The sequence below is a fragment of the Micromys minutus genome, assembly GCF_963924665.1.
Source record: "Micromys minutus genome assembly, chromosome: 5".
Taxonomy (NCBI): Eukaryota; Metazoa; Chordata; class Mammalia; order Rodentia; family Muridae; genus Micromys; species Micromys minutus.
This window is the reverse complement of record NC_137974.1, coordinates 74,243,658-74,260,575: the sequence shown is the minus strand read 5'-3', so window position 1 is coordinate 74,260,575 and position 16,918 is coordinate 74,243,658. Positions and strand designations below refer to the sequence as shown.

General features: G+C 39.8%; 1 protein-coding gene across 1 annotated transcript in view; it reads right to left on the bottom strand.

Annotated features, from left to right (window-relative positions):
- Positions 1–353: 353 nt before the first annotated feature.
- Positions 354–16,918, bottom strand: part of LGSN (lengsin, lens protein with glutamine synthetase domain) — a gene marked incomplete at both ends in the record, with an annotated part of 26,909 nt that continues 10,344 nt past the window's right edge. The window contains 4 exons of the mRNA XM_080917206.1: positions 354–1,550; positions 7,249–7,415; positions 13,590–13,751; positions 14,440–14,572. Of these exons, the coding sequence (XP_080773332.1) occupies positions 354–1,550; positions 7,249–7,415; positions 13,590–13,751; positions 14,440–14,572 (1,659 nt within the window). The remainder of the gene's footprint in view (positions 1,551–7,248; positions 7,416–13,589; positions 13,752–14,439; positions 14,573–16,918) is intronic.

Below are 16,918 nucleotides of genomic sequence, written 5' to 3'. Positions count from 1 at the left end.
GGAGAAACCTATGACTATACTTGATATTGTTCCTTCTTTTTACCGGTCTCTAAATTTTGCTTTCTAACGTACATCTTTCTTTGGCACGGGGATATATGGCGTGACCCAAACATTACCCAGGCTGGCAACATAAAGGAAATGACGTCAGGCGATGTAAGTTTTCATATGCTGTTTCACCACAAATTTATTGTTTATAGGTGAGATGGGGTTCCCAGCCATCCGGTTTCATCTGCCCAGCCATCCATGGGGGAGGGGCAGAAGCTGTCTAGTGTTGATAATTGCAAAGGCACAGTCTTTTCCTTCGGATAAACCAGCTACTTGTCATAACATCCCTACAGTTGCGGAGTTCCACCCTATATAAAATACTCCAGGAATTTATTCCCCTCTGTGTCAGCCTCTTCGTTTTCCAGTTCATACTTCTTCATGGCAACAAAGTAGCGAATGAAAGTTTCTCCCAGAGCCTGCTTCAGACATTCATCTTGCTCCAGGGCCGCAAGGGCGTCCTCCATGTTCAAAGGGATCTCGGAAGGTTCAGGTTGATAGAGATCTTGGCTCTCATCTGAGCCAGCCGCCACACCATCACTGCTCTGAAGACCATCCAAGCCTGCTGCCACGGTGGCGGCCAACACCAGGTACGGGTTCGCGGTTGCAGAGCCTAGTTTATTTTCTATCTGGGTGCCTTTTCCCCCGTGACACTTGATGTTCAAGGCACAGCTGTTGTCGTTGTACCCCCATGTGGTGGGCACGCTGTCCTTCAGGTCCCTGCTGTCCTTGCTGTAGCGCTTGCGGCAGCTGACGGCAGGGGCCATCAGACAGCTGAGGGCGGCAGAGTGCTTCAGCAGGCCTGCCAACCACTTCTTCCCGGTGAGCGTGAGCCTCTCCCCGCCAGAACCACTACAGAACGTGTTTGTCTTCCCGCCCACATCCCAAACACTATGAGATAAGATTCCTGAATTGCAGGATCCAGCCTCAATTACAAAGCTTGCTATGTAATTGTATCTCCTGGCCACTTCTTGGACACCCGTTCTGAGGGTGAAGGCGTTATCGGCTGAGCTAATGCCAAACTCCGGGAGAAAACTGATCTCCATCTGCCCAGGCCTGGTAGAAGAGGAGAAGCTCTCGACATTCGCCCCAGTGTGGTACAGGCCATCAACCAGCTCCTGCATGAAGGGCTGGTCGTGGTTACTTAGTAATGACGAAGCAGGAAAAGATATGGTCTTTGAATTGATCACTTCGGGCACTCCGAAAAGGCAGAAATCATAGATGAAGGCAGACAGCAAGCAGAAGCCGGAGTCCTGCAGCTGGCGCAGCTGCTTCTTGGCGATGTATCTAGGGGACGTCAGCAGAGGCTCGCCAGTCACCGTGAAGGTGTCACAAATCACTCGTGCCGTCCTCTCTGCCCAAGGCAAGACTCTGAAGGTCGACAACTCTGGCATGAGGACTATGTCACTATTGAACGTGGCTCTTATGTGATTCACCTCATTGTCCTTAGGGTCCGGCATCAATTCCAGATAACCACGGGGCATGAAAACTCCGTGGATCACTTTCTCCTGAAGAAGACAATGGACAAATTAACTAGGTTCTAAAACCTGAAGATAAAAATGTGAAGATAAAATGGGGGGGACGAGGATAGAAGATCTTGATAATAAGGGAAGCTTAATATCTGAGTTAACATTAACTGTCTGATAAAGTTTTAAAATTCAAAATAAATATCCAAATGTTAAACACTGAAAGGACTGTTTTCTCTTAAAGACCTTTAGACAATTTCTAATATTCTAATACAAGCCTTGTTATGCTTTTAGATGTGGAAAATGACAATCGTTACTGATTTGCATCGCTATACATAAATGCTTTAAGGATAAAGAAAACTACTGTATAGCAAAAGACAAGGGTTTATAACTTAAGTTTATAAGTAAAACAATTTTATAATGAATTTTGTTTTATAGCACTGTTTCCAAGATTTTACTTTGATGTGATATATTGTATTTCATTATTTTTTATTTTTACTTTATATATTTAGGAGGTATGCTGTGATCATTCCATACAGGTAAACAATGTATTGATCACATGGTCTCCATTTCCTCATGTTGCTGACAATATATAACAAGTCATTATGAACTATACTCACTACACTGTGTCAGAGAGCTGGAACTGAGGACTCCTGACTTTGTTTTGATGCTCATTAACCAACCTTTCTCTATTCCTTTTTCCTTCCTGTTTCTGGGCCTCTCACAGAACAACATCCTGTTTACATCAACATTTTAGTACCATGGGTGAAAGAGAACATGGGGCATTTGTTTCTGCATCTAACTTATTTTACTAAATTTAATGATAGGGTTTAATCTTTTGTGTGTCCAAATAATGTAATTAATATACATATATATGCCATATTTTTTCATCCTTTCATCCACGAATACTAATCTAGATTGATTGTCAATAATCTATCCATAAACAGGTCCACTATATTATCCAGTTCTCTCACATCTAGGTAAGTATAATAGGTATTAATAAGTAATACATTATAACAGTCATTATTTAAAAGGAACAAGCAAAACTATGACTGTGTTTTACTCTATTGTGATGTTGTAAATCCCAGCTGACTCTAAGAACTCTACCAAGGGAATATTAGATTTTTTCTGCAGAGGAGACTGTGGTCAGACACAGGACATCTGTCTCAGACAGATTCCAAGAACCAGAACTTCCCTTAGACAACCCACTTAAGAAGTACCTACTTCGTTCTCTCACGGAGCCCCAGAAAATCTATCTGTGGATGTGAACCTCTATCGTCAAAGTTATACTTTCCAAATAGAGCATCCCAGGCAGTATGGACTGGATCTCAGCAGATCCAACTCTTAGTTAAATCTCTCTCCTTAATTGCTGGAATAGTGAAGCAAGTTGGTGGACGATGTGAGCCCTTGTCAGCCGTGTGTCTCTTAGGTCCAATGGACTTACTCATGTATTTAATGTTGTTATGGGCAACAGAGGTTAACATGAAGTTATAAAGCTGGACAGACACATTAAAAAATTTTTTTTGGAAATTATCTAAGAATCTCAACAAGCCTTCACATGGAGCTTGACCCTGACTGTAAAAAGTGATTTTCATAAACTCACTGAGCATTACAGGATCAATACAAACATCCTAACACTCCACAAGCAACATTAATTTGTTCACATCATCTTTAGAAATGCCCCCAAAATGGCTACTGTGTACGTACAGCAATTCTACAAACTCATATGGTTGCTTTACAACCTGCCACTTACATATATGTATGTATGTATGTATATATGTATATATATATATATATATATATATATATATACACATGCTCAAATGGAAGGAATAGTGTTATTTCTCTATCTGACTTTTTTATGGTAGTTGTATGTTTCTGAAATGAGTTTCTAAAATAAATGTGTCTTATTCATGAAGTTTGTGAGGGATCACACAGTCTAAGTTTGTATCACATTCCCTTTGCTGTGAAGAGTGGAGAACAGCTGGTCATCACTGGACTCTGGCAGTCTTTTGAAAACTGGGAGAATAGCAAATGGACACTTTCTTCTTTAAACCACTTAATCTGTGAGTTTCAGAGCATCTTTTTTTTTTCTAATGTTCTTTTCTTTACACATTTTTGGATGTGTAGCAGAATTCTCACAATTGTCAATTCACTGTGGGACATATCTAAATTTCTATATGAAGGTATGAATCGCTGTCCACGACAATTGTATTAAGTTATATTCTATATATAATTATAATACTATACTATTCAAAGTAGTGAAGCATTAATATCGCTTCATACTTCTTGACAGATCTCTCTGAACTTGATAAGCATTTTTTACAGATTAAGTTAAAACCCTTTTGCCCCTGTTATTTGGAGCACAATGAAGACAACCTTTTGGAACAACCCAAAAGCTTATTATGAGATCTATAGCAATATGCCATACTTTTATTCAATCTAGCATAGAACTCACATAATCCATATATGATTTAAATCAAACCAGCCCTTTGATAGAGCAATATTCTACAATTTTGCTGAGATGTGCTAGTATCTGTAAGGCATTCAACACAGTACTAGGTACATTGGAAACTTTCTAAACAGCAGAGATTCATTTAACCAAAGGTTTCTTTTTTGGCCTCTTCCAATAGTAAACCAGCCTTTTCCTTTATTCTCAGCAGGTGCTCTGGTTTATTGTTTCTTTTGTTTTGTTTTAGAAAATCAATGTTAGCATTTAAAATAAGAAGCAGCACTTACTTCAGATAAAGGATAAAAGCTGAGCTAGAGGCGGTAGATTTAGACAGATACAGTGGATACCACTGAACTGTTCAGTGATGGGTCACAGGCTAGTGTCTCAACACTAAGACTCCTTGGCTGCTTTAGTTTGAGAAAGTTTCTCTTAAATCTATAAATTAGCACATATTACCTCTTCTAGTCATTAATCTAATTTACTAATTTCAAGTTGATATTTTATTTCTATAAACAAAATATTATATAAAATTATTCTTGTAATCCCAGTGCTGAGAAGTTTACATGGGTTCCTACCCAAAACTAAGCTTACGTGCAATCGACAAACACGTGAAAGGGAAAAACTTTTTTCTCCAGTGGAGTCTCACTAGGTATACACAACTTTCATGTAAGACTACATCTCTAGCAGTAGATGTCCAATCCAAGATGAACTTGGTGTATTTGTAGACTTTTCATCTCAAATTGTTTTGTTTGGTATATTTTGGTTTCCAGTTTTGGTGTGTGTGTGTGTGTGTGTGTGTGTGTGTGTGTGTGTGTGTAGGAGGAGGAGGAGACGAAGATGAAGAAGAAGAAGAAGAAGAAGAAGAAGAAGAAGAAGAAGAAGAAGAAGAAGAAGAAGAAGAAGAAGAAGAAGAAGAAGATGGAGGAGGAGGAGGAGGAGGAGGCAAGGCAAAGAGAAAGAAGAGAAGAGAAGAGAAGAGAAGAGAAGAGAAGAGAAGAGAAGAGAAGAGAAGAGAAGAGAAGAGAAGAGAAGAGAAGGGTTTTGTTTGCTTGTTTGTTCTGTTCTTTAAAAGTGAAAGGGGGCATGAATTGTTAGGGTGTGGAGGTTGCGGATCTGAAAAAAGTTGGAGAAGGGGTAAAGTATGATAATGTATCTTGTTTGAAAGTTCTTTTAAATAAAAATATCTAAAATACTTTGTTACAAAACAATGGACAGACTATTAATTTCACATTTTTGTCTAAGAATATTCTCACATATTTAATATATATTCAATATATATTTTCACATATTCAAAATATATTCAAATGTATCTGAATATATATATTATTCAAATTAACTTTCACAAATAAACTTATATGTTCACAATAAAGTGTCAAAATTATTTAATCTTAAATCATTAATAGTGGTCTGGCCTCCACCTGTGACCAGAGCCTCAGGAAGATCAGGCACACTGACAACAGGACTCCAGGCCTGCCCACAAAGAACTGAGCACCCAGAGGAGACCCAGGAGCACTTAGGGTGGAGAAAAGCTTAGAACACATAGGCACAGGGAAAAACTTCCTGAACAGAACACTAATTGCTTATGCTCTAAGAGCAAGAATTGCCAAAGAGGACCTCATAAAATTGCAAAGCTTCTGTAAGACAAAGGACACTGTCAAAAGGACAAAATGGCAGCCAACAGACTGGGAAAAGATTGTTGCCAATCCTACACCCGATAGAGGGCTAGTATCCAATATATACAAAGAACTCAAGAAGTTAGACTCTAGGGGATCAAATGGTCCTATTATAAAATGGGGGCAGAGCTAAACAAAGAATTTCCAACTGAGGAATATCGAATGGCTGAGAAGCACCTAAAGAAATTCTCAACATCCCTAGTCATCAGGGAAATACAAATCAAAACAACCTTGAGATTCCACTTTACACCAGTCAAAATGGCTAAGATCCAAAACTCAGGTGACAGCAGTTGCTGGCGAGGATTCGGAAAAAGAGGAACACTCCTCCGCTGTTGGTGGGGTTGTAAGCTGATACGACCACTCTGGAAATCAGTCTGGCAGACAAGAATTGGATAAAAGATCATCCAGAGACTACCTCACCTGAAAATCCATCCCATATGCAGCCACTAAACCCAGACACTACTGCTGATGTTAAATAGTTCTTACTGCCAGGAATCTGATATGAATGCTTCCTCAGAGACTCTGCCAGAATCATACTGATACAGAAGAGGGTGCTTGCAGCTAACCATCAGACTAAACACAGAGAACCCAATGAAGAAGCTAGAGAAATGACTGAAGGAGCTGAAAGGGTCTGCAATCCCATGGGAAGAACAAAATTATCAACTAACCAAACTCACCGGGGACTAAAACACCAACCAGTGAGTTCTCAGGGAGAGACTCATGGCTCCAGGTGCATATGCAGCAGAGGATAGCATTATCTGGCATCAGTGGAAAGAGCGACCTTTGGTCCAGTGAAGGCTCGTTTTCCCAGTGTAGGGGATGACAAGGTGTTGAGGGGGAAGAAGGTGGTTGGGAGAGGGAGCACCTTCATGGAGGTAATGGGTTGGGAGAGGGGTGTGATTGGGGGAAGGGGAGAACATCTAAAATGTAAATACAGAGAATATCCAATTTAAAAAGGAAGAAATAATGTTAGAAACAAAGGATAATGAACTATGGCTACAGAAAGGAGAATTATTTTAAAATGAGAGAGTAAGAATAAACACCCCAATGAGGATACGTGCTGACTTAAAGTAAACAAAATGACTCTAGAAAATCCTAAGATTGAATCCAGAGATGCACTGTTTCTTGACACCGCTATTTTCAAAATTTAATATTCATTAAGTCATCTAACAACAATTGGGTATATTCATATCTGAATTACAGCTGAAAGGTATGCTTTTTTATATAGCAAAGCATCTCTATTTAATCATTTCTACCTTTCATGTTTGCTCTTGGGTCTTGAGTTGCAATTTTCTCATGTCAAATAAAATATAATCTTTTTAATTGCAGTATGAAAAGAGAAGATAGTTCTGCAGAGTGTGATTATTCAGGGAAGAAAGACTGAAATAACCTGCATTAATTAGTTTCCTATTGCTATTGGGTAAAGGAATTGCTATTGCGTGTTCATCTCCTTGGGGAGCAATGGTGCAGATGAGGGGGACAAAGAAAATAGCAAAACAAATTATTGTTTCCGCTCAAATTACTGCATAGATTACAAGAAAATGCAGATGAGTACTAAACAGCATCTTCCTGAGCACGGTCATGAAACCACACTCAGCATAACTGTAAAACTCACTTGAAAAAATTGTGCAGGGATGCTCTTGGATCTGGAGACACCGTGCAAGTCTGTTGCTTCGAATCGTACAAATTGGAGGTGATTTTTGGCCATTTCTTGTTTAATATGTTTCATTCTAGAAGAAAGTTGAGGCGGGGTCAAACTCTGAGGATTGTCCTGGGTGTGATCTGTAGAGTAATAATTTGAAGTCACTAGTTCAGGATGGATCATAAGGCAGTAGAGTAAACTAGCGAGTTAGTCACTAGGGTTATAAGCAAAAGCAATTCATGCCTATCAAATGATCATAATTTCACACAGAGATCTCACCTATCTCTCACTTGCCTTTATAGTCATCCCAAGAGCACTGTCTAAACACTCTCAGGGACGGTTCATCAGTTAAAACTTGCCAGCCTAAAAAGATGCTGGCGTCACATGATTACTGGAAACACTTGTTCATAAAATTTATCAGAAAAGGAAAAGAAAACCTTTGCTCATGGAAGAAAATAGTTACCCTAACAGCCTTGGTCTTCCCAAAGTTACCTTCCATCTTTGCAATGGCATCCAAGACTTAGAAGCACAGCTCAGTCGCAGATTTCACGAGTATTTAAGGAAGATATCAAGAATGGGAGTGGAGATGAAAACTTGGGATTCCATGGCCAATTTTTCAAGTCAGAACATTAAGACATTCCGAATATTCTACAACTTAGGAGCTAGGAAAGACTTTGGATACAAAGTTAATCTAGACAGTTCATTAGCCTGAGTCCCAGAGAGACACACATAGCAGGAGGCCAAGTCCCCAACACTCCCCTCCGTCCCTCTCCCTCTGTCTCTGTCTCTCTCTGTGTCTCTCTGTCTCTGTGTCTCTCTGTCTCTGTCTCCCTCCCTCTCTCTCTCTCTCTCTCTCTCTCTCTCTCTCTCTCTCTCTCTCTCTCTCACACACACACACACACACACACACACACACACACACACACACACACACACACATCACTGTCCATATATAATCTAGAATCTACCTCTCTGGATTCAGGGTGGGTAGCTTATTACCAGGATTTGAGTAGAGTGCAAAGATAAAATGTCAGGCCCACATATGCATTATAAATGTCACAGTCAGGACCTTTAGGGACAGTGACAGTACACAGAGTATTAGCACAAATCAAGACACCCATCTTCTTCCTTTCATGCCTGGCAACCTTCTACTCTCTGTGTCTCTGCTTCCTTATTGTCAAGACTCTACCCAGTTGTTATGAGGTGTAAACAGGTTATGTAACAGCATCAGGAGTCAATAAGCACTGTGTAAGTGCTACTTGAATGCAAAAAGTGAGCCAATTACTCCAACTTCAGTAAATGGTGCCATGAGCACGCCTGCATTGGAACACCCATCAATCTGTCACACCACTAGCATCAAACAGCTATAATTTTTAAGTGATAGCTGGGTATCAATTTTCAAGATATAATTAGGCTTTAAAATAAGCATAAAGATTGACAGTCTAAAAGCACAGATTGAGCAGACTTTAAATACATGAAGCATGAGGGAAACAAATTACTGGTGCCACCTATGCACATATATTAGATATAATGTCCTGTCATTGATACATCCGTCTACCGCAGGACTCCCGAGGCTTTATAACTACCATATAACCTTCTGTTTAACACAAACGGTTACACTGTAACAATTAGAATGTTACGTGCTAAATTAACAGTTGGGGTATTCCCACCTCATTCTGAACCAGCAGTTGCTCAGCCCAAGTTGAGTAAAAGCTACTTAAATAAAACAAGAGTCATGAGCAGTTTAAAATATTCAGACATCATAAACAATTCTGCATATTCTGTCAAGCTGACTCTTTTATCCTGCAAGAAAAAGGGGGGGTTCATTCTATTGCCTCTCTAGTGATGAGAAAAAGCAAGTAACCTTATTAACCATTTGTCTTACCTGTATCTTCCAAGCTTCCAACAATAAGTACATATTGTTTTACATGTTTTCCTTGTCTTTCTTTCTTAATTTCTAAGCACATAAATTGACAGGTTTAATCATAACATATTTAATAATATGTGCCATTGTTCTTTGCTCTATTCGGTGACTTCTTCGTTCTGCCCAGTCCTCTTTTCTGCCTCCAAAGTCCCCTCTGTTTTATTTCCCGATGAAAATAAATATTCACCCACCCACTTACGGTCAACTTCTCAAGGTAAATATTTTTATCACCATCTACTTATCAAACTGGTTTTATACATAAGAAGTTGTCAGGAAAAGCCCTACTCTCAAAATACCTTATTGCCACATAGGGAAACTATGGGCATTATAAAACATGGCATCGAATGAAGAGGTGGGACGATTCGGTAAGGTGAGGGGTTAGGGATGTTAAGCACAGTCACCCAGAACATTCATGAACCATGTCTGCAGTGTAAACATGCCAACTCTTGATTCATGGAAGCCCATCCTTGCTGAGCCGAGGCTGAGCAGTGAGCACACAAACTTGCTTTCTAGAGATGCAACAACAACTGGTACGGAAGAGGGAGGGGCTTCGTGGGAAACCGTATTCTTTCAATTGAAGAAAGTTAAAGATCAAAGGTATCAGCAAGGATGCTTCTTCTGAGGCTTCTCTCTAGGACACAGAGTGGATGATGTACATGACCTTCTTTCTGTTTGAGTCCATGGGTTAATATCTCCTTTGAGTATACCTTTACCCTGGATTAGGGGCCCTCTTACCTTTAGCCTTAATAACCTATTGACCGATTCTGACTCCAGATGCCGTCTGAGGTGCCGAGGGTTAGAACTATGAGATATTTCAGCTAATTGTACAATACCCTTCCCATATTCTTCCGTGTCCCTTCTTGACGTGAAACATGCTTGCTGTGTTTGAGAGTCACCTGTGTAGTATCTGTCATTCTCTAGCATGTTGGCCCATGAGAGTGGGACTCAGTTCTCCCTGCTGTCATAGAGACGTTGGCCATCACAGGCACTCAATAAATACGCCCTTAGTGAATAAGTTTAAATAAGCTTGTGGGTTGGTGAATAAATTAATATATCCTCTATGATCTCACCTTGTCTAATTATTAGGTAAAACTTTGTGTCATACCTTTTAGAAAATATATCTCCTTAGTATCAAATATTCATTGAAAAAAGTCAATCTTTCACCAGATAAGAGAACCTTATCTAACCTAAATTCAGTTCCAAAGCATTAACTCATCTTACTACATCATGGGCTGAGGTTTTTCCCCTTCAAATAAATCATACATGTTACTTCCAATTAACCCTTTTGGTCAGTCTTTGCCAGCTGCACAGGACGGATAGCAGATAATTACCATCTCAGGGATTCATTTGTTTTTCTGCCCGTGTGAGTCCTGGAAGGTATTCTCCTATCCTATCCCCTCCAAGGACTAATAAGTTAAATCAATGTGCTCTGTTTAGGGAAGAAAAGAAGGAAACATTAAAGAAAGTAAACCTTAAAGCTCAGGAGCATCTAGAGAAATGTCATCCATATTCTGAGACAATGAGAATATATTCAGTTCCCATGAAAGCCATTTTTAAGAGATGAGTTGAACAGGAGTGTGGGATTCCAGAAGTACCACACCCAGGGCTGGTGCAGTGGATAAAAGTGCTTCCTACACAGCCAGTTTTATCTCCTCACCCAGAATGGAAACAGGACTTCCAAAAGTTCTCCTCTGACCTCTATATGTGTTCCATTACTCATGTGAACTGACAGTTAGACATGCAGTATGACACACATCATCCCCATCATCAAAACTTCACCATTATTTATTGTGTCATTTATTACATTTTATTTATTTATCATTATTTTTATATAGTAAATAAAAATAAATTATCCATAATGATTGTGTCATGTGTAATAAATATTATAGTAATGTATTGGGCTATTTATTGCATTAATAATAGTTGTTATTATTCTTATTTAAACAAGAAAGAAATAGAAATTTTAAAATGGGGACAACTGCCTGTGAGGTGCTCTCTGTAACACAAGAAGCTTGTTTCCGGGGTTCTGGATCCCCTGGACCTTCATTCATGGGGCTACAATGTCCATGGCTGCCTGAGAATATGAGAATACCCACTTAGAACAATGAGGCCATGTTTTCCAGCCAGAGTGTTTCAGCCCTAGACAATGCTGCCAAGTCCAACGACACAAATAGCCAGGTGCAAGTCATTTAAAATGTGAGTGAGTGAGTGAGTGAGTGAATGAATGAATGAATGAATGAAATACTGCAAGGGCAAAGGAGCTGATCTATTAAACCTTAGTTATTTGGGGGAAGGGGGAATCTCAATATAGTTGAAAATGCTTATCAAAATTGCTTCTACTTAGGTGAGGTATCCGTTTTCTCATGTACAGTTGAATGATACATTCATGATTTATTTGGAATTATGGGTTATAAGAGCTTAATCCAGGCTAGTCAATAGTGGTGCACACACCCCCTAGTCATGACAAAGACAAGGAAAAGCACAGTGAAATGAATACCCAAATTCCGTCTTTGTTTTTCTGTCTGAAACTAGAGCATATAAAACGAAAATGTACAAAAACATGCAAAACATACACCCTAGAGGCAAAAACAAAAAAAAACAGCTCTCAATGTTTAAAACTCTGCTTAAATGTATTGGAAATACCTAACTATTAGGAAGTTTGATGTCATAAAATTTTGAGATCAAGCTTTCTCTAAACAGCATGGTAATCCTAGCTGGATGCTTCTTCACAGCATCATTGGCTGGAGCCCTTGGGTAGCCTAAGTGGCTACTCAACCTTCTACTTCATGGGGTCACACCCAACCTCCTACCTCATGGGGTCACAAATAGCTACTGAACTCCCATTTACAAGTAACACATATTTGCAGAAAGCTTTGTTCAAGCTGAATCCGGGCCATTATTTGTTCTCCTGATTTCTTATTACTGGCACTAGTCATGCCCTGCCATTTGTATGGTCTGTTCATGATTCTCACAGATGTCAGAATGGCTGCTCTTCTCTCCACTGAGAGCAAACAGCAAGGCACGATTTACATGGGGAATGAGAGCTGCCATGGCAAAAGGCTATGGTCCTCAAAATAGGAAATATGTCTTGCAGTGTCAAGGCAAACTCTTAAAAGCTTGGGACATTGTTTTGGTTTTGGTTTTATTTTTCCTGCTAGAGGTTCAGAAGAAGGTAAACTTGTTTTATTTCCAGACAGAAGCATCATGCTGAGAATTGCTGGCCCTCAGAGGTAAAGCCAGAAAAGTGATTCTGACACAAAGAAACCACCCAGTTTTAGAAGGAAGTAATCTAACCATCGGTAGCCTGGTTTCTCTCTGCAACATTCTGAAGGAACTCAGATGGGAATCTGTGGTTTTTATAATTCATGTGACCATGAACCAAAGGAAGCGAAGGCAGATGGAGTGTCAGGGAGCTCATTCCCTCTTGAGTCCTATGTGTAATGAAAAGGGAGAGGAGAGAGGGCGAAGAGAGGTCTGAACTGTACCCTGATCCCTGGGAGTTCACCTCACAGTTCTTAGAAGGTTCTACCTGTCAAGAATGTCTATATTTACCTAGAGGTTGTGTATCAAACCAGGCAATCCAACAATGGCATTTGTGATGGTGACTTTGTACACATGCCAACTTGACCCCACAAGGGCTGGAGACAGAGTTAAGTCCCATGGCCAATGCAGCATGTTCCAGTAAAGTCCCTGGATATATCAATACAACAGTGAGTGTCCTGAGCCAGCAAAACACATTGATACTGTTATTTGTTCTCTCACTGGGAGAAAACCAGTAAAAGCCCATGTTTAGTGTTTTCCTAGAGCTTATACCACAGATTATTTTATCCTTCTATATTATAAAAGTTGTGTTATTAAAAACTGTGGCCTGGACTATAACAATTTTCATGGCTTCTGCCTGTGCTCTTAGCAGATTCGTTTCAAGAGCCCTAAAATTAACCAGGAAAAACTCTGTAGCTGGTAATTGTCAGAAGAGAGGATATACACCCCATTTCTCTAACTTCATAGCCCTACTATGCATTCCTACTTTTCCAAACCCTATTTGTTTAATCTATCCTTGATAGATTTTCTCAAACAACAAATATCTCTTTTTTAACCAGTTTTCTCTTGTATCCAAGAGGCTGTTAACCAACATACTCCTGCACCAGAACAATTACTCAGTAATCCAGAGACTTTAAGCGATTGAATTTCATTTTTAGAGATGACTCAAGTGCTGTCCCATGGCAACCCTCAATTTCCTAGATTAGTAGAGTTATGAGGCTGCAAAGGGCATTCGTATAAACACAGATGCAGAAAGTCTCCTCTTTCTTTGCTTGGGGGCTGGGATCTTCACCACCCTCAGATCATCACTTTCCTGTTCCCTCCAGAATCTTTCCAGGCAATCGCTTACCGGTATTTGGGTTGAATTCGGCATCAGGAGCATCGGCTGAGGCACTGGGAAGCGAGGGTTTCACCACTGGCGTCTGGTCATGAACATCTTCAGCATCGTGAGAGGTCCAAGACTCGGTAGAGCCAGGTTTGCTCACATCTGATGTTTGGTTTCTGGACGTCTCTGCGTTAATAACGGGGGGGGGGGGCATGTCAAAACACATCAGAATTGTTTTCGACCATCTTTAACACAGCGTGAAGAATGCTTAAAAAGATCCCCTTCCTATCTGTGACATACCAAACAGGGACAATGGTTGTTGGGTGCCCTAGATGCAGGCTGTAAGGACGTATAATGTCTGCAATAATAATAAATCAAACAATATTAAAAAATATTAAAGTCTGCTTCTATTATTAGCACGAGCTAGCCATTCTTTTCGCCTCTTTGTTGGAACCCCAGGAGGGACCATATCTAAACTTATTCCTACTCATCACTATTTCAGATCTGTTAGAGCACCGTTAGGGTTTTTGGCAAGTGGATTAAAAACTCCCTCTAGAACTTTCCTCTGGCCTCCCAAGCCCTTAGCCATAAAGCTCACATATATTCTCGATGCAGAAGGAAGCTTCTCTCCCACTCCGCTTTCCATCCCCCACCCCACGCCAGCATCTGACTCCCTTCCCTTGAATCCTAACGTTTTGATTGGCTATGTCTCCATAACTGGTGCAAGTTTATATTTGCCATCGGTCACCCAGCAATACTTTGCATCTTTTCATCCTTTTGCTTCTCCAGACATAGAGAAATGTTTCATGGGAAAGAACGAGAAACAAGAAGTACTGCTGGCGGAAGCAATCACAAAGTCTTGGTAGCCACGTACCACTGGAACTGGCCACGGTGATTTCATACCCATCCGTTGAGCAAAGATTCGGCTTGGTGACTTTTCTCCTTGTCCTTCTCAGCCGGCTCCCCCTGCTGCCTTCCGTTGCTTTGCCTCCATCTTTTGTTGTGTCCTGTCATAATTAGTGAACAAAATCCACACAATGGTCCATGCAAACTGAACACAGAACATTCTCTCCGGGAAGTAAGCTTCCTCCTCCCTTCCGATGACTCAGAGAGGCTGATTTTAACTACCTTCTTTGGTCTGTGTTATGGGAAAATGTTAAATAAATTAAGCTCAAGTCTACTTATTCAATGTTTAGTTATTTTTACCTCAGAACGTTTTAAACGCCTTAGTCCTTAATAATTAATAAAACCATCTCCTGTAAAAAGTTATATTTTTATAAATTTATGTTTTCATATCATCTTGGCCAAAAGCATAAGCACCTGAAATTTTGGCTTCTCCTTTTTTCCCCTGCCCTCCCTCACCTTCTCTCAGCCTTTTGGCATCAATATTAACATTGATTCAAAAAGGAGTTTCATCTGTCTCCACCCATGTACATAAGTTTCCTTGATTCACCCCCTTGTTGCCCACCTTGACCACTCTTGCTCTGGTCTTGACAGTGATTGGAAATACCTTACTCAAATTATTTTATGGCTGGATAAAATCTAAAATACATTCAAAGAAAGCTATCCAAAATAATTTACGTGTACTTGTAAATTAGAATTTTCAAGCAGGGAGTTAGGCAGTGAGGACAGTTGGCAAGGGTACCCCATTGCTGGTAATAGAAACAATCACCTGTGCAAGTGTGGCACATAAAATTGGTCACTGAAAGGAAAATTTTAATCTAGTGCTGGTGTTTTTAGGGGGTATGTGTATGTGCATGTATATTTATACATGTGTTTATATGTCTACATGTCTGTATATGTGTGTATATGTATACACATGTGTATGTATGTGTATGTATGTATGTATACATGTATACCTATGTGTATGTATATGTGTATATGTGTATGTGTGTATATGTATGTATGTGTGTATGTGTATACGTTTGTGTGGGGGTTTGGGGGCATATGTGTATGTATATGTGTGATATGTATGTGTGTATGTATGTGTGTATGTGAATATTTATACATATGTATATGTATGTGTATGTATGCATGTGTATGTATGTGTGTATATGTATGTATGTGTGTATATGTGTATATGTATACATAGGTGTATGTATGTCTGTGTGTATGTGTGTGTGTGTGTATGTATATGTTTGTGTAGGTATGTGTATGTTTGCATGTGTGTGTGTGTGTAGGTATATATGTGTGTGTTTGTGTGTGTATGTGTGTGTGTTTGCAAGCAGCAAATTGGGTTTGAAGAGAAAGAAAAGTGAGAAGTGAAGGTAAAGCCTGTTCTGAAAGGTCCCATAGATGGGGAAGGCACACAAACACACACACATCCAGAGCAGCTGCCTGGGGAAGGCACACAAACACACACACATCCAGAGCAGCTGCCTGCAGAGCTGTACCGAATTACCATTGAACCAATCCAGTCTGTGAAGAAGAAAGAGGGAATGGTAATATGCAGCTGATAAATTGTGATTATTACTAGATGAGTATATATTTCATGAAACAGTCTTTTTATTTTATCAATTCTTATTTAGCACACAAAGTAAAGTGTTTTATTGCTAGTCCCTCCTTGTACTTTTAGGATTTATCAGAATCCTGTAGTCTTTTCACCTCGGATAATCTTACATTTGGTTGCATAGAATACTATATGATATTTTATTTTTCTTAATAGTTTGGGACCTCATTCAAATATTTGCATAAATTTCTCAGTGTGCTTTGATAAGATCAAGCAGTGATATTGGACATGGGCTAACTTCCAGAATTGCATGGCCAGGAATCTACAATATTATTTTTGAATGCCTTTCCATGGACATATCATGGATATTGTACAGAAGTGCTATTTAGAAAGATTCACTGGTCACTGAGCTGGCTAACACTGGTCTTAGTCTGAGCCCTCAGGAATTCCTCTGAAAGTATAGGTTGAAAGAATCATGTGAGACAACAGTTAAGGTGCCTCCAGCTTCAAACTCCAGCGTCAACTGAATAAATGAGAGAGTGACAACATGCTAAACTGAGCACATTGCCATGCAAATTCTCTGGTGTAACTCTTGAGGTAAAGATTCTCTGATTTTCAAATGAGCAAAGTTCAAGGCCACAATCATGCATAGAACGTAAAGTTCCCATAAATGTCTTCTGAGCCTCCCAGGTTCCATTCTTCTCCCAAAAAGTCAAACGCCCAAGAAATTATTTGTGACAAAAGCAGAAGTAATTGACTAAGGTATTACCCTGAAAAATCCACCCATATGGACCCCAGTAATGTGGGGGTGCAGGCATTGTACTCAACAAGATGTTTCTTGTTTAACTGAGAAGATTTGGTTCTGAAAAAGATACATTTTAGGGCTAGAGATGTGGCTCAATGG